The following is an 18873-nucleotide window of genomic DNA, read 5'->3' as shown; positions in this document are numbered from 1 at the left end:
TCTGTGCTGTGGTGTCACACTACAATCTTCGGAAAATGTAATGGTTGTTATATACAAGCCTACTTCAAAACCGTGTACGCAAAAGAAGGAGAAGCTCTAACGTTTCATAACCTTCTACCTAGTAACTGCCAACATGACATGTTTTGGCTGAACCTTTAATCATCCCGTTTGTCAGGAGTGATTCATTGACATTCATCACTGGCAGCTCAGCAACATTATGCTTTAAGATACCCAGAAACCATTGACATTAATGCAGAGCACGTTCTCGCACAGGTAAATCCAGTATGAATTATTACATGCATTTAGAAAGAGGGTAGAGAAACTGCGCTAGGTTTAAGCAACCAAAGGCTCTCCAGCAGTTGTGGAAGTCATGCTGGGACAAGTAGTTCCACAGGTGCCGGAAAGACAAAGGCCGCTTACCTCTGCACTAAACTGAACCACTAGTATAATAAGAACTTAAAACTGTCCCTACAGAATCCAGTGCAGGACACAGTGATACTGCGAGCACTGCATTAATCACTGCAGAGAATACGTGATATTGGTGTATAACGATGGTAATAGTGAGAACAATAATTTAATTTTTGTAAATGATAACGTGACCCTTAGAGAGGCTAGTCACACTCCCCCCCGAGACTCATCTCCTACTGCAAACTTGTTCCTCTAACACTACGGAAACCTATCCACATAAGAATTATATGCCCCTTCATCGATTTGTTCCCATACAGCAAATTTATTACAGTTTCTCAACTGCAAGACTGGTAAATCAATTGAAATAAGCTGTATAATAAGAAGAAAAAGAAAGTGAATCCCACAGAGGCATCCAGGAGTCCTTCCTATGACAAATTATATTGCATCAGCGTTCATGCCAAGCGTTGACTGTCTGCTAGCCCCCAACTCCCTCTTGTCCCAGACTGTGAGCTGAAGCAAGACCTTAATCATACAGGTTAATAGTTTCATTTTTGTTGGGCTTTAGTTCTAGGTCCCGTCGAAATGTATATTGAATCTTAACTACCAGGGGGAAAAAATGTTTAAAAGGGCATTTTATGGCCAATGGACATTGGAGGCTCCTGTGGCCCTGACTGAGTCCACTGACCTCCACTAGGGGACTGTTAATTAAGCCATAAATCATGCAGAAACACAGGAGATATGCAAAGCATTAGGCTGTTTCGCATTATACCGCAGTCCCATTAATTTTCAATGGGGACTGTGGTCTGGGGCAATTCAACAAGCTCCAAAAAGCCTAGCTTTTCAGAACTTGAGCCCGTTGGCTAACACCATCTGAAGATGGCCATTCTACCCTACGGCATACTTGCCAACTTTTAGCATTGGCGTCCGGGAGCTGCTGGCGGGAGGTGAGCGTGTGGAGGGTGGGGCTCAGAAAATTGCGTCATTATGGCCCCGGCCCGTGATAGAGTGATTCAACTGCGTCATTTTACAGCAGGGGGGCGGGGCCAAATGCCGTGATTCTGAGACTTGCGGCATTTTGGAACTAATCCTGCCCACTTCACTAGGAAGTGGGCAGATGAGGGAGGTTGCCATACTCTCCCAGGAGACCCACCCGGAATCCGGGAGTCTCCCGGACATTCCGGGAGAGTTGGCAAGTATTCCCTACGAGTAAAGCATTACAGCACACAGATCTTTGGATCCCTCACTACAGTCTTCCTGCTCCCCCCTCTGGTTATTACTGCAAAATGGCATTGCGCACACGCAACTTTGGATCGCACATACGCTAAGCCACTTTGCGATAGTAACCTGAGTTGGTGGGAAATAAAAGTCATTAGCGGGACAGCCTCCTATGAAATGTGCTGTCACGGGATGACTTTTTTTAATAAATGGGGTTAAAAAAAATCTGTCAACATTGCGGTGACGGATGATAATTAACGGGGGCAAAAACACATTAATTATTAAATAGGCCCCTTGAAGAAAACGGAAGAAACATGGCGCATGCTCAGAAGACAGCGAATACTCTATCACATGCCTCTTACCTCTCCCGAAGTGAGCGCCAGAAATATGGCGCCAGCTGTCACTGTATTGGGTACAAGGTGAGCACCACCGGGCACATTTGACTCATGGTCCCTTATGTCCTGCATCAGGGGAGGGCTGGCAAAGTTTAGCCCAGGGAGCAAGACTCAACTCAGCAGCCTAATTGGAGAATATTAAAGGAGACAAAAATTAGGTGGCCTAGTGACCCAGCCCAAGATAGCCCACTGTGGGACCAGTCCGGGGCCGATGCCCCTCTGCCCCCCAGCCTAGCCTTCCACTGTCCTGCACCCATTATAGATATGACACTGGCGTGGCTTCGGAGACTGTCAGCACAGTTGCCCATGCCTAGGAACGCACGTAGAAGTATCTCAGAAGACTAAGTTTGTTCAGCAGGAGAAAATAGACATCCCTTGTACCATCTCCGCATTACAACCAAGGCGTCTTATTACTATAGGAAGCACATTCCTTAGAGAGATTTATCGTGCTGTGGGAGTAAAGACTAGAAGCTGAGAAATATCTGTCCTGCTTGTACATGTTTACAATTGACTCCCTCTTAATGAATGTCCTGTTGCAGTCTGGAATGTACATTCTGCTGCAGTGCAAAAGCAACATCTAAAAATCCAGGATCCGTTTGACGTGTCTGATCTCGGAGACCAGTGTGTAATTGTCCCATGTTATTATTATACCCTATGTGTTGTAAAATTATCTCTAGGATAATGAGTCATCTGTTTAGAAACAGGATCACAAGTCACCAGGAAGTTCAGTGACTGGATAAACACAGAGGTCCTATAATATATAACTACTAATAAATAACTACTGTTATATAAATGGGAATGACTAATACTGTGATATAACAGGGAATCACTAGCGGCATGTAACTGAGAATTAGTACTGATGGCCTGAAACTGGACATTAATATCAGCATATGTGTCCATTACAACTGGTATATTCCTAGTGTACTTACTGGGAGTATTGCTAGACCTTACTACTGTTGTGGCAATAACTAGCCATATTGCTGGGCATACTACTGCTGGTGTTATGATACCAAGTGCTGGAATTCAATGGCTAATTCAGAAGGCAGGAGCAAGGTCTAAATGAGTTTAGCAGAATAAGCCAAATAAATGAATACTCCCCCCTAAGTATCGCACAGCAGAAATAGGTCTAGTTTTATAAACTGTCAACTCTAGTAGGAGTCAACAATCAGGCTATAAAAGTTTGCTTAATCCAAATAGGAACAAGTCACAGTACTTGAGCAATATCTCTAACAAAATCTGGCTATTTAGAGTCCAAGCAGGAAACAGGAAGTAAGATTGCCTTCAACGATGCAGTGTCGGCCATTTTGGCTGAGGGCAGTGTCTTACACTTCACCACAGGCAACAAGAAGGTTAGAATCACAGTTGTGGATTTAGCACAAAAAAATACAGGAATATTAGGAGAAATAATACCGATCAATATATTTGTTGTATGAATTAATGATACCACCTTAACCTAGACATGCTCAAAAAGTAACGCATACTTGCCAACTCTCCCGGAATGTCCAGGAGACTCCCGAAATTCGGGTCGGTCTCACGGACTCCCGGGAGAGCTGGCAAATTTCCCGCATCCCGCAGTTGCAGGGCTAAAATGACACAATTCGCTGTGAATCGCATAATTTTGGCCTCGCCCCCCCCCCTCCCACGACAAAACACCATATTTGACGCGGGGACGGGGCCAAAAAGACGCGATTCACCGTGCCCCGCCCCCTCCTGCCCTCTAGACACGCCCCTCTCCCGGAAACAACTTGCCAAAGGTAGGAAAGTATGAAGTAACACAAAGTGAGCATTTCACATTTTTAACGAGCATTTGGTATGTAGGGTCTCTATTCCATTTCAGTTTGTGGACAGTAGAATATATTTTCTTTTTTTTACTGTCAAAATAAATGTACAAAATACATATAAAGTAATAAATTCACTTTTTATGCTGCAGATTTGTATTTCTTACAGTACAATATTGTCATATATTGCTTGAAATGACGTGTCCCAGAATGCTATTCAGTAAAAGACATTGGATATATTTGATTTATGCAGTCTAAATCTTTTTGTTTTCCAGTACATTCATTCCGCTGGCATTGTGCACAGGGTAAGTGCATTAATACGTTGATTTAAATGGAGTACAGTAAGGACGTCTTGGGTAAATCTGTGGTTCCCCAGCTATTGTTAAAGTGTAGCTGATACCTACATACACGGCAAATGCAAACTGTGACTTCCCCAGGGTCCATTACCAATACGCTCTGTGATGTCACTAGTTTGTAGTGAATTGATTGGGTCCCAATTAGAGGTTTCACAACAGCGGAAAACCCATTGCCTATTTCTGTACTGGCAAAATCAGACACAGTGGGGCAATAACCAGCTGCTGGCACTGACCAGTACCCATGTAGAATATACAGTAGCTGTTTATAACTGTACCAGCAGGGTAGTAATCCATTATACATTGTATGTCAGCTATATGTAAATAGTTTGAAGGTCATGTTCTCCAGATCTTTCCTTATGAGAGATAAAAAAATAAAGTCTGGTTACTTTAAACAGCTGTTATAATCTGCAGTATTCAGCTAAGACTCCCATACCTGTTTTGTTACTTATTAATTAAAACTAAATGTTAATACATATTGTTTTGTTATTATAAGTAATTCTTAATAGTGCATTGAGCAGACTTCATTTATGACAAGCAATTAATGTAATATATCTCAAGATACATCCAAATAAAAAACAGAAGCATTTGCCCCGGACGTACTACCGTGTACACTTGTGCCTAATGATGGTATTGAGATGCGACAGTGTTAGCAGTAAAGGAAAAAAATTGCACTTTCCATGTTAAATACAAACACCTCTACATCCTGTTCACATGGAAACCCCTTAAAAATACTATACAATATAGCCCTATGGGCTTGAACAAGATCAAACGTTTCAAGCTGGCTGGAACTTGTTCGTCTTCCTCAAATTGATCTCAAAAGTTCAAGAATGTATGTCAGATTTTCTATCTTTAGAGCCGATTCGGCTAACAGGTTCGAGAAACATTCCGAATCAAATAGAGCAACTCTAAATGACAGTAACGAATTGTTATAAAACATTTATATAATACTGAATGATAACAGGGCGCAAACTACTTAGCTGTAGAATAGGTCCCGATATTAGTGTTATAGTTCACTTTGAGCTCTTCGATCCTATCTCACTAAATAGATATAGATCTGTGTCCTCCCCTTCACATTATCCAATCTCCACAATAACAATACATATCTAAAAGTATATAAGACAAGGGGGTCGCTTCCACGGTGTAAAATCACTTTGACATTTTATTTAACACGATTAAAAATGCCCACGTGCCAAAAATCAGCTGTACGCCGCCATATCTCAGCTCTACGGCCGGACAATCAGAAAGTGCTTGCGGTTAGGACACAGCAGGCAATTAAAACTTTTTGCTTGTGTTTGCTTTATTGCAGGACCTAAAACCTAGCAATTTGGGAGTAAATGAGAACTACGAGATTAAGGTAAATAACAATTAAATTCGGATCATTATAACTCGACCTGCTATTATTTTTCCACGCACATGAATACAATTTAATTATTACAAACTGTAATGGAATTTGTTAATGCAAGTTGCATTAGAACTCACTGTGGGAAATTGAAAGAGCTATTGGACTCTATCCAAACATGCTTAGCAATACTCTGCAGTGATTTATATTCTCAGATATTACTCTGGTAAAATCCACAGTAATAATTGTATAAGCATATATTTATGTAATACAGAAAAGTATTTATTACGTATATCTGACATATTGCCATGAAACCAGGAAGTGCCAGAACAGTTGGGGTCTCAATTAATTCTACTTTTATATATAATGTAGTGTTAGGGCAGCACAGTGGCTCAGTGGTTAGCACTTCTGCCTCACAGCACTGGGGTCATGGGTTCGATTCCCGACCATGGCCTCATCTGTGAGGAGTTTGTATGTTCTCCCCGTGTTTGCGTAGGTTTCCTCTGGGTGCTCCGCTTTGCTCCCACAATCCAAAAAAACATACTGGTAGGTTATTGGCTGCTACCAATTGACCATAGTCTGTCTATGTGGTATGGAATTTAGACTGTAAGCTCTATTGGGGCAAGGAACGATGTACAGCGCTACGGAATTGGTGGTGCTATATAAATAGATGGTGATGATGGTTAGAGTACTTAGCGCCATAATGGAGTAACATCCACATCCTTTAAAGTGAGCCTGAGATCTACAGTATTAGTTAAATACAATATTAATATTGTAATTAGTAACTTCTAATGATGTGTACTCTGGGTACTATAATTATACAATACAACACTATATAACGTCCTGCTAGACTTCCCCTCAGGACACTTGAAGATGAAAATAACCACAATTTATTTCTTCCCAGTAAACCATTTAGTTACACAAATCTATATATTCTTTAATTCCAGATTTTAGACTTCGGGCTGGCTCGCCAGACAGAAAGCGAGATGACAGGATACGTGGTAACCCGCTGGTACCGGGCACCAGAAATTATCTTAAACTGGATGCATTACAGCCAAACAGGTGATTAGAACAGTCCTGGGTCATAGAGATCGTGTGCAAAACAAAGCACAAATGTGAAACTTCCTGTACACATACTGGGCCTGATTCATTACGGAACACAATGTAAACGCAATTTGCGTTTTTTTTTAACTGGGCGGACAATGCGCGCAGGTACGCCCCATATTTCTCAAGAAACGTTTCCAGTTGAAGAGGGATGTAAGTACGCTCGGCCTATATGCACTGGCTGTATGCAGACAGACACAACACAGGATACACATAATGCACATATGTATATATAAAGTCGCATCAGAACGCACAGAAAAAAGATTCAATTATTAAATACATTAACACCTTAATAATATAACCATTAACGAAAAAACATTAAAAACATTTTTATTTTTACTTACATGAAATAGATTTATGAGGATGGTATTAATGTCTACTGTACATAAAATGCATTTATACAGTTGCTCTTGATTGCAAACACATGTTCTAGCGGCATACACAGCCGTCATCCCTATCACTCGGCACTTACACCAGACCTGTAGATGGTGCAAGTGATACGGCTGAACATCACCTACCTGAGAGATCCCTGGAGCTTGAATCGGAAGGAGATGTGTGCGCTCAACCTTGGCGCGCACATTGCCCTTCCTCTCCCCCGTTCCAACCTTGAAACCGTAGGCATCCGGAAGTGTCCTTTGCATTCGAAGATGAATTGGGTGCACTTGCGCTCACTGGTGTATCGTCCGTTTCTGAACATGTGCGGTGCAACGTTATGCAAAATACGGCACATAAAGGCATTTACATTCCTTAATGAATCAGGTCCCACTGCGTGCTGTGATCTGGACACTTGGTATGACCACTAAGTTCTGGCAACTGGATCTGTGACCAATTTTAATCATGAAGTATTAATTGACACAGATCTGGTCATTTGATGGCCAGACCTGTAGCCTGATGTCTACACACAAAACCCGATGTGGCGAGATTATATATCACTCGTTACCATCAATATCTGATCGGATGTGATTGGATTCCAACTAGACCGGACAGTTTTATTCCTATAATTTGGCAATTTCAAACTAATTTGGGTGTGATAATCATAAGAGGTACATACTAATTAATGGGAAACTCCTTTCTTTGCAGTGGACATTTGGTCTGTTGGATGTATCTTGGCCGAAATGATCACTGGACATGTTCTTTTCCCGGGTGGAGACTGTATCCTCTATGTATTAATATATATATATATATATATATATATATATATATATATATATATATATATATATTAGCTGCTAGAAAACGCAAAATACATACAACAAAAAACACTGTTTCATAATTTAATAAGGTAGATTTATCGAACCTTCTAAAAGGAAAAGTGGAGCTATCATGTATTTAGTGCATTCTAGAACATCATGGCTGGAATGTGATTGGTTGGCACAGGCAACACCTCCACCTTTCCTTTTAGCCTATCACAGAGACAAGTTATGGAAAGTGTATTAGAGAAGACCTGCCATCGTCAATCCTGGTTAACTAACCATTTTTATTTGGCATCATTTTTTTTTTTAACCCATTTGTCGAGACGTGAAAACCAAACTTGCAAAGTCAAAAATCATCATTAAATTAGTGAGTGTGTAAACAATGTCTTAATAATGAAGTTAAAGCCCCATTGAAAAATATTGGCGTATAAAAATAATAAAAAGATATAAAAGATGGTAGTGCAGCAAGGAAGAGGCCACAAATGGCAAAAAAAAGTCTAAAAAAATGAAAACATTTAATAAAGTTAAAGCTTAAAAAAGTTATCAAAGTTAAAAAGTTAAGAACATGTCATAGCTCTATTGAAAGTAATGGTTCAAGGTGCTGAAATGTATTTTTCCTTTTATCCTATGCCAAAAGGTGGCATTAGGCATTTTCCAGAAAATCTTTTTAATGTATATTGTAGTTTATTAGTTTATATTGGTTATCTGCCTCTTGACTATTCTTTGGCTCCTTAATGGCATACAATAGAAATGAGAAGTAGAGACACAATCATTTTTTGGGACAGAATAACAGAAAATTAAATACAACAGTTTTCAAAGCAATGGCCAACTATACAATGCTTTCATTTATGATGGATGAAGACTAAGGGCTAGATTGACTAAGAATTGAGTTTGGTGGTGGTTTGAAACCACCACCCATCGCTGGTGGTTTATTGGTACAAACCGCCACATTTACTATAAGGCAGCTTGAGGCTTCAATTTAAAATGACTGGCGATGTAATGCGGATTGAAAAAGCTAAACCACCGGCGGTTTGATTGAAACCGCCATCAAAACCGCCATCCAGAAGACAGGACAGTTTTAATACCTGCTTCAGAATGGCTGGACAGCTAAACGCATGTTTAGCTAGAATAATTCAAACAGCATTGTTTGAATAATTTTGCCATTCAGAACATAAGAGAAGCACCATTGACATTTAAATTAGGTTGGCAATCATTATTTATTGATTAAGGGGCAAAATGAATTAAATAATAACTTATGAGAAGAAAAAAAAAATCATTATATTAAGGGGATAAAATTATTTAATTATTCAGACAATATGTAATGACAAATTGTGCAATATAAATAATTATATCCACCATTAACAATCAGTTAATAATATTATATACTCACATTTCCCACATAATATAATGCTACAAAAGTGCCCCTTTAAAAAAAATTCCCCCATAAGTTAATATTAAATTCATTTTGTCCCTTTCTCAATAAATAATGATTTTCCAAATATTTTATATGTCAATAGTGCTTTCTCTTATGTTCTGAATGGCAAAACAGCTCAAACAGCAGCAGTTTGATCAATCTCGTCACCCACAACCCCCTCTATCATTTTGGCCGTTTGGATGGCTGTTTTGCGGCGGTTTTTTAAAACCCCAACTCATTGTTAAAATCGCCATGGCGGTTTGTAAAGTGGTGGTTTTGAAAAATGTCATTTCTGGCCATTTTGACGGCGGTTTGGGCTTTAGTAAATCCAGCAATTTTAAAGCCGCCGGGAAAATAGCCGAAAAGTGGCGGTTTGAGCAAACCGCCCTTTAGTAAATCTACCCCTAAGCCACAAATGCATGAAAACTACCGCATTCCAGAGTTATTAAAAGGCGAAGCTGAACTATTATTCAAGTAAATGATTTCACAGCTAAAAAAAAAATCCAATACATTTGTCCCTTAGAAAAGTTTGTTTAATTGATCTGCAGTATGATAAGAAGCTAATATCTGCAAACAGATGATTCCTGTTTCTCAGCTATGACCTGCACCCTCTACTTCTGTAATCTATCATTTCCATCACTTGGTTTCTACTTAACTTCCACAACAGATTTTGATGAGTTGTTCAAGATTATAGAGGTAATAGGAAGTCCTCAGCCTTCACTGATCAACAAGATGGAAAGTAAACATGTAAGTGACTGTGTTCTTTTGTGTCTGTGGCAATAAAGACTGTCTTTATTTTTGCACCCAAGCTAAGCACATTTATCTTTGAAATAATGGTCAGTATTCAATAAGATTTAACTTAATACACTGAACCTAGATTATTTCACTATGAAGATAGTATGATGTTTATAATTATGAAGCTATAAAAGATGTAAATGTTGTTTTATTATATTAATTTTATACATTTAAAAACATATTTTGATCTTTCCCCTTTAAGACTGGAAAGATCTTACATAAAAGATGCTCATTGACAATAATATCTTACCACTTTCATTCACACAACATGAAATATTTGTATTGGTTTCTCGGCACTTTCTAATATTAACTTAACTCTGATTTCTGTTCACAGGCTCAGGACTACTTTAAAATGCTCCCACATAAACAGAAAAAGAACTTTAAGGAGTTATTCCCAACTATGAGCATGTTAGGTATGGAGAATACTTAATTTAGAACAAGTTTCAGCTAACAATGTTGAGGCCAGTTTGGTTGAGATCACACCAACCATATCTCAGCATGTGTGGTCAACTTAACCTATATTAATGGAGGATTGGCAGACAGATTGTAAAGTCCTTCAATGATATAATGAGAAAACACTATCGAGGGACTTTAATGAAAACCAGTGCACTGTATAACTTTGGTGTTGCCCACAGAGACCAATCAGATTCTAGCTGTGATTTTTGCAGTGCGGTTTAGTAAAATGAAAGCAGACATCTGATTGGTTGCCAGGGGCAAATCCACAGTATTTTCTGTTCACTAGCTTTCATAACTGTCCCCCATTGTATCTCGCTGTGCAGAGCTGAAGGAATCTGAAATACTTCTCCGTAAAGGATCATTCACAGGAAAAATTACTTTTTGTTATCTGACAATACCAAGTAAAGAAATAGTATAGCCAAGCGAGGATTTACCTGATCGGTGGTCAACAGGCAGCCCGAGGGACGCCAGAGGCCCCCGAACCTTTATTGAGGCCCCAAAGTCGGCTGCTCCTGATCTGATTAAAACGGGGGAAGCCGACTTTTCCATCACGTGACCACCCAGAGGAGAAGGGAGTGTACTGTGCTCTCTCTCCCTTCTTTGAAGGGTGGAGGGCCACTTCTGTGGCTCTACAGCTACTTCCTGTTGCCCTTCACGGATTTACCCATTTACGTTAAGAATTAGACCACTGAAATACTGTTCTGTATGTAGATTACATTTCTAAACTGTACTAGAAAATGACAGTACAAACTGAGTACTGTTGGGAAGTACGGCTGAGGACGTACATGGGCCTGAACTAAGTATTTTAGGTCAAATATTGAAAAGTTGAAATGAATAAAGTGTTAGTTGGTAGGACTTTGAAGTGACATTTGTACTTTTTCCATCACACACATTTCTGTGGGGACCCGCAATTCTGCAAAAGGTTGAGAAGTTTGATTTTTAAGGGGGCAGTTGTGGGAGTTGCAAAGAGGATAAAAAGTGCATGGGCCTGATTCATTAAGGATCTTAAATTAAGAGGCTTCTTATTAAAGTCTCCTGGACAAAACCATGTTACAATGCAAGGGGTGCAGATGAGTTTTCTGTTTCACACATAAGTTAAATACTGACTGTTTTTTCATGTATCACACAAATACTTGATAGCTTTTTTTGTACACTGAAATTTAAAGTTGATATTTGTGTGCTACATGAAAAAACAGTCAGTATTTAACTTATGTGCAAAACAGAAAATTCATTTGCACCCCTTGCATTGTAACATGGTTTTGTCCAGGAGACTTAAATAAGAAACTTCTTAATTTAAGATCCTTAATGAATCAGGCTCCATGTGATTAAAATTGAACCAGGTAATCAGATTTGAGATCAATACTTTTAACAAACTGCCCCATCTAGCTCAGCAAACAAAACAAACGTAATAAAACTCAAACTAGATAAAGCTGTGTAACATTCAGTGTGTGCCGCTTGTTGTGTGTAGACTACACAATGTAGTTTGTGACTTGTATCCTTCCTGTCTCACCAGAGATTGATCTTCTGGAGAAAATGTTGGATTTAGACCCGGAAAGGAGATTATCGGCAGCCGAGTGTCTGGCTCATCCGTATCTAGAGGAATACAACGACTCCGACCCTGAGCCGGCGGCCAAGAAATATGACGACTCTTTTGAAAGTTTCGACCTTCCGATCTCAGAATGGAAAAGTAACATATTAGCACTTACTGGTCTAATTTGTAATGCTGCAGGGGCAAACGCAGAATTTGTAGAGGGGGGTTTCCACACCACGCCGCCAGTGGGCGTGACCAGCAAGCATGGGGGGCGTGGCTATAATTTTAGACAGTGCTTGGCTGCTCTCCAACTCTTCCTATCCCCATAATATACATGGGCAATGCTGCATGCACTACTGTTAGGTGCACACAGCTCTCCCTTTTCAAGTAGAGCCGTGTGAAGCGGGAGCAGGGTCCAGCCACCTCAATTATACAGTGCCCCAGGCTTGGAAGGGGGTTTCCAGGCACTAGGAACCCCCCCCCCCACCCCCCCACCCCTCGGTTTGGCTATGTGCTGGGCATACACAGGGCGATCCTGCTCAGGGTTCAGTTTGGTCAAATGTTTAAGAGACCAACTTGGGCAGGATCCATCTGTTCAATAAAAAGTAACTCGCAGGGCCTGTTGGAAGATGACCGCACACACAGATCGATAGTGGTCACCCTCAGGCTGCAATTATCAAGCTGTTCGATAACTATCCGCAATATCAGGCTTTATCCAGCAAAACATGGGCATTTCTGGTTAATGCAGCATATAAAAAAAATAATAATCATAAAGCATTTTTCTAGGATGGTAAATAACAATCCCACATAGAGTTCTTTATATTTAAAACAGCGAGTTTTGTATCTCTTTAACATGAACCATTTTGTTCCAAGAGGTCATCCTATAACTTAGTGTTTCCTTTTCAAAATTGATCTGTGGGGGAGAGTTTAATATACCTGCTGCTGAAAAGACAACGGTCTCACACACGGAAGCATTTGGTTTCCGATTCTTCCTACCAGTGTCACATGATCTCTGAGCCTAAGCCAGTCAGTCACGGAGCTCCCTTGTGCTCACACAATGGCAAACTGTAAATCCTTAATCAATAGTAGCAGCTTGAATCACAACTCAAAGGAAAACGGAACTAAATGGTATGTGTTCCTACAAGTAACCACAGTGATTTAAGTTAAAGAAACTCACTTTCAGTGGGGATTGCAGCTTTAAACAGGCGCAAAGTAAACAACACTAATCTTCGGGAAAAAGAAGATTCAGTTGGGATTTATTGTCCATCTATTAGAAATGCAGCTTTTACGACGTGTCAGTTCATGGTCATCGTCAGACCACACTGTGTCCCATAGGATGCAGCCACACGCTTAAATATTTAAAGGCCTCTGAGTTTCCTCCGGGTGCTCCGGTTTCCTCCCACACTCCAACAACATTACTAGTAGGTTAAATGGCTGCTATCAAAAAAAATTGACCCTAGTCTCTCTTTCTCTCTCTCTGTCTCAGTCTGTCTGTCTGTGTATGTTAGGCAATTTAGACTGTGAGCTCCAATGGGGCAGGGACTGATGTGAATGAGTTGTCTGTACAGCGCTGCGGAATCAGTGGCGCTATATAAATAAATGGTGAAGATGATGAAGGCCTAAACCAGGAAATTGCATATGCTATACCTACTTTTGTGTAATTTGTTTGAACAAGTTATGAGCAAACGTACGGGGCCGTGTCTGCTTCCCCTTCGCCTGCTTTCTGTCATTTCTGCTTGACCTAGTGACACCAAGGGCCGGGAAGATAAATTTTGGGCCCCAATACAACAACTTCTTATGTCCCCTTCTATAGCCACCGAAGGGTGTGGGGCCACACCAGGTTGGTGGCTCCTCCTACAAGACCAGGGCCCCCGACCAGGTACAAAGTCGAGACCCCCAGGCCTGGCCAGCTTGTGAAATAGGAGGCGCCAGTGATATCATACTCCACCCCCTAAAGGTTTTGTGTCGTGAGCGGATTATCACACATGAATAAGATGCACAGAGGACCCTTTTAGAAAATTATGGAACAAAGGCAAAACCAATGGCTCTCTAGACAAGCTAAGCTCTGCAAGCAGACAGATGCCTTTTATAGACGTTAAGTAAAGTTTTGCAAGAAGATCATTATTACACATTATTACACATTATTACACATGCATCTCAGTGTTTCGATTAGGCACAAGTAACAGATATAGCGTTAATGCGCTTGTAAATGGACCAGAAATGCATGTTTTATATAACAATCTAATAATAATAGTAATGTTCACAAATATCTATTCAAAAGAAAGAAGAAGAAGCATTTTTAAGAGAAGAGCTTGCAGTGAGGTAGCCATGTTTATTTGACCATCTTAGACCGTCTCCTTTCAAATGAGAACGTTTACATGTATGTTTGATAATATTACAAGATGTCATTTCTTACTGGATTGTATATATCTAGTATTTAGATAGCTGTAATGATGCTCAGATAACGGGGATTTCTAGAACATTATTTAGCGATATCATTCACAGACTGAATAGACCGTCAAATTATTCAACAGCAAAATCTTTATTTCTGCAGTGAAACAGAATTAGGGCGAGAGAATTGATGTTGTAGACAATTATGGGATTTCATAGAAACACTGCTTGCCCCAGTGTTTCAGATGCTGGCAAATTACATGGGAGAACAGCTCAAATCCAGTCTGTTTACCTCCAGCCAAAATTTATATTTATGCAACAATATTTACCGAACAAGTTTCCCAGCACAAGATCTGTCCTTTTATTTTAAGCAATAAAAATATTTTCAAAAGCAAAATATTTAATGTACCAGCAGCATATAAAGGACAATATTTAGCATTCGTGCCAGAGGGAATATTTAACATTTTGAAAAGCGTGTCCCTGCTTAATCTGATGACTCTGTCCGTAGATCTAAGAGGAAATTTGAAAGTTCCATTTTACTTTTTTGTATACACAGGTCTAAGTCACATGGAAATCATGACGTTTGAACCCAAGAACCTGAGCCAGCAGGCTACATGACCACATTGGCTCAGATCCTCTTCTTCTCCTAGACAACGAACGCCTGGAACTTTCAGAACCCTCCAGATGTCTTCAGCATAAAAGCAACGAGATCAACTCATCAACGATAGATGGATACGAGTTAGAAGTCACAGGGCTTAGCGGTTTGTCAATCTTGTGGAGCAACTATGGAAATATGACAAAATAATGTATCTTGTGTTTGTTTCAGCTACCACTTCTTGTAGGTATTGTAAAGCATGTTTAATGACATTGTGCGATGTGTACAAACGTGTTGTAAGGTATAGCAACCAATCACAGTCTAGCGGTCATTTTACTAGCTTGCATGAATTATAGAGGCGCGTTTCACACCTCAATCTTCCCACTCCAGACTTATTTCCTTACTATGTGCTTTTGTTAACCTTTATCTGCTTGATTTAATTTCACACTTGCTTAAGCTGGGTACACACTACAGAATTTTCCACCAACTTTTTATGCAGATCGATTTTACATGCGACCGATGTTCCGATCGCTCGGCCCATGGACTGCATACACACCAGCCTTGTTTAGGACGATAAAGGGAAGAGCGGACGTCCCTTTAGCAACTTTTTACAGCCATGTTGTCATGAGCAATGACTGTAATTTCGTACTCACTGTTGTGGATCGGTCGGAAGTTTATACACACTACACAACGGAAACGAGATTGGAACGAAAATATTAAACGGTACGACCAACCAAATGAGGCGACAATCGTCCATTTGGGCAGACTTTCGACCATCGTGTCACAGCACACACTGACCCGACTTTTGAACGAGCGGTCGTATGTCGGCTGATTTAGCTGATTATTGGACGAAAACCGTGTAGTGTGTACCTAGCTTTACACATCACACTTGCCAACTTTTAATTGTCCCCGCCAGAATTTTGCAGCGGAACCGGGCCAAATTGAAGCAATTGGCGACAAATCACGTCATGGAAGACCCTATCTTCATAGTAAGGTGGGCAGGAAGCGGTAGATTAGCCTGCGATCTCTGGTGAGCTAGCCGGAATTTGGGAGTTGACAAATATGTTACACATGGACATTAACAACAGTTGGCAGAGTTGTGTGCCGCCGTTATCATTCTCACTCTCTTATTGGCTACAGGTTGTTCCCGTAACCCGCCCACTTCACCTCCTGCACGTCAACTTCAGGCGGATTGTTGTGGATTACAGCACATTTCTACACTTGGCACAGTGTTATTAAGCCCTAAAATGTTTAATAAAAAAAAAATAATATTTTTTTTTTGTGTGTGTGTCTGGAATATGTGCTTCATGGGACAGGTCTTATTAAAAAAAAGAAATAGGAAATATTTGGGAGTCGCCTACTGGACAGTCCTGAAGTGCTTACTGTGCGGCAATGAAAGTTATATATAGCAGTAATTCCACTTTACATATAAAAGAGCTGTTGACCGCTGGAAAAAACTGCAGCGATACTATTTTTGCATATTATTATGATTGGCCCGAAGAGTATTTGTTTATTGGATATTTGGCAACTCTCGCTATAATTCAGGCTGCTGCTGAAGCTGCGGGAAATTTTAATATGAATGTCAATTATTCTGACTGTAATCCATCTTCACAGTGATAATGAAGAGGAAATTCCAGATGCAAGGCGTTGCTCCAGTTTCCATTTAGATAGTTATACGTTGCTGCAGCAACTATGAAATAAATGGAGAGTTTAGAAAACGTTGACAATAAAAGCTGCACCCGGTGATTGGCTAGTAGATGATTAGCATATATGGCATTACAAATATTTTAACACTTTAACACTTCTGAGCCATTTTTTGGTATATTTCATTAAGCCACAAACCAAACATGTCTGTATCATAATCTGCCTGTGCTGACATTACATCACTGTAATCAGAATGGCCAAAAATCAGATTTACAAATGAGACTTAGCGATAGAATTCCTAAAAGCTCTAACAAAAAAAAAGTGGAGGTGTTGCCCGTAGCAACCAATCAGATCCTAGCTGTCATGTTCTAGAATGTACTAGCAAAATGATCGCTAGAATCTGATTGGTTGCTACAGGCAACACCTCCACTTTTCCTTTTTAGAGGGTTTTGATAAATGATAAATCTACCTCTTAGTCTTAAAGTGCTCCAGTCGCCTACATACAGTAAAGGCAAACAGTTTGTGGACTGAACCATTATTTATGATGCAGCCTATCGGATACCAGCAATCTGTGACGTCACTGAGGCGTGGTAAACCGCATTGGCCTGAGTATTACTAAAAGCCGTAGGTGCATTTTATCAAATATGTTTGCTAATATTCTGGTACCTGCTGAATTGTACAGTTCTATAGCACATAACTTACCCGGAAAGACTAAAAGATCTTAATATGTATAGTTTGTAGCAGAGAAGGGAAAGGGGGGACACGATAGAAACGTTCAAATATATCAAGAGTTATAACAAGGTGCAGAAGGGAAACATTCTACAAAGGAAGAGAAGTATTAGAACACGAGGACATGTACTGACACTGGGGGGAAGTAGGTTCAGAGGAAATTACTTCACAGAAAGGGTAGTGGATAAGTGGAATAGCCTCCCATCAGAGGTGGTAGAGGATAATACAGTAGAGCAATTTAAACGTACTTAGGATAGACATAAGGGTATCCTTACAAAGAATCAAATAAGGTTTGAGGTTACCATAGGTTAAAAATTGGGTAGGCTAGATAGGCCAAGTGGTTCTTATCTCCCGTCAAATATGGCTTGTCATATATAACTACTTGGCTCAGAGTCATGGCACAACCTCACCGTAATAAATATAATGCAGACTTAAATTCGCAAACTACTTCGAAATTACTTCACAGAAAGGGTAGTGGATAAGTGGAATAGCCTCCCATCAGAGGTGGTAGAGGATAATACAGTAGAGCAATGTAAACATGCTTGGAATAGACACAAGGATATCCTTACAAAGAACTAAGGAACAAATAGGGTTTGAGGTTACTATAGGTTAAAAAAAATGGGCAGACTAGATGGGCCAAGTGGTTCTTATCAAATTCTGTACTGGAGACAATTGTAATTCCGGGACAGTCCCCTATACGTCCCACGTAACTTAAATTCCATTAACAAAACAGACATCCTGCAACCTAGGCTACGAGACATCATTCATTTTCCTGCTGCTTGAAGACAAACAATATAAAAACACAAACAATATGAGCAAAAAACATTTCCATTTTCATACACAACACAAACCCGTCCACTTTGATCAATCATCATAGCAGCTCCCAGTCTGCAACGTCTGTAGACAGTGAAAGGGTAACCTTTTAATTCTGGCTCTGTACGCTGTTGATAAATGTTTTTTTTTAGGCTAATTTTCATACCCAGACATCCCTCGGCTTTTCAGTCTTGCACATGGGAAAATTTTATAGCTCTAAGGCAGTGGTCAGGGAACAGGGGTAAATTACCCCAAATGGGGTAAAAATGAAATTCCTGGGGGTAATGCTGCCGATTCCCATGTTGTCAGTTGGATTGTAGACCCCTTTAAATGTGAAATTGCTGTTGTACCAGAAGAGTCTCAAGGGTTGGCAGAGGCACTTCTTGAGCTTCGATGCAATAATGAAGCACGTATTGCATTTGAAAACAAAGTAGATCCATCATATTTTTGGATGTCAACAGCTGCAAAGGCATCAAAATTGCACATGAGGAAGCAGTTAAAAAGTTGCTGCCCTTTGCCACAACCTACCTTTGCGAACAAGGATTTTGCACTCTAACGAACATAAAAACAAAGCAGAGAAATCGATTGGACGCTGAAGACTGTATCCAAATTGCTCTGACATCAAAATGCCCCAATATTGATGCTCTCGTATCAAAAATGAAGCAACATCGTTTCTCCAAAACCTGAAGTTTTGAAGTTGAATCTTTCAAAGAAATG

The 18873-nt window shown here is 40.1% G+C and overlaps 2 protein-coding genes across 3 annotated transcripts in view; one reads left to right on the top strand and one right to left on the bottom strand.

Annotated features, from left to right (window-relative positions):
- Nucleotides 1–16246, top strand: part of LOC142099701 (mitogen-activated protein kinase 12-like) — a 30287-nt gene extending 14041 nt beyond the window's left edge. Inside the window, exons 5-12 of one of the 2 annotated variants that reach the window (XM_075183476.1) lie at nucleotides 4072–4101; nucleotides 5459–5506; nucleotides 6439–6553; nucleotides 7676–7747; nucleotides 9870–9949; nucleotides 10332–10410; nucleotides 11967–12140; nucleotides 15026–16246. In XM_075183476.1, the coding sequence (XP_075039577.1) occupies nucleotides 4072–4101; nucleotides 5459–5506; nucleotides 6439–6553; nucleotides 7676–7747; nucleotides 9870–9949; nucleotides 10332–10410; nucleotides 11967–12140; nucleotides 15026–15180 (753 nt within the window). In that variant the 3' untranslated portion in view covers nucleotides 15181–16246. Of the gene's footprint in view, nucleotides 1–4071; nucleotides 4102–5458; nucleotides 5507–6438; nucleotides 6554–7675; nucleotides 7748–9869; nucleotides 9950–10331; nucleotides 10411–11966; nucleotides 12141–14931 lie in introns of both variants that reach the window. The other variant, XM_075183477.1, reaches the window with a different exon arrangement.
- The window catches only part of PLXNB1 (plexin B1), a 250287-nt gene that overhangs the window by 221837 nt on the left and 9577 nt on the right, over nucleotides 1–18873 (bottom strand). The gene's annotated exons all lie outside the window — the stretch shown is intronic.

The sequence above is a fragment of the Mixophyes fleayi genome, chromosome 8 (genome assembly GCF_038048845.1).
Source record: "Mixophyes fleayi isolate aMixFle1 chromosome 8, aMixFle1.hap1, whole genome shotgun sequence".
In the NCBI taxonomy this organism is placed as follows: Eukaryota; Metazoa; Chordata; class Amphibia; order Anura; family Limnodynastidae; genus Mixophyes; species Mixophyes fleayi.
Note: the sequence above shows the minus strand (reverse complement) of the source record. Positions and strands in the feature narration are given on the sequence as shown.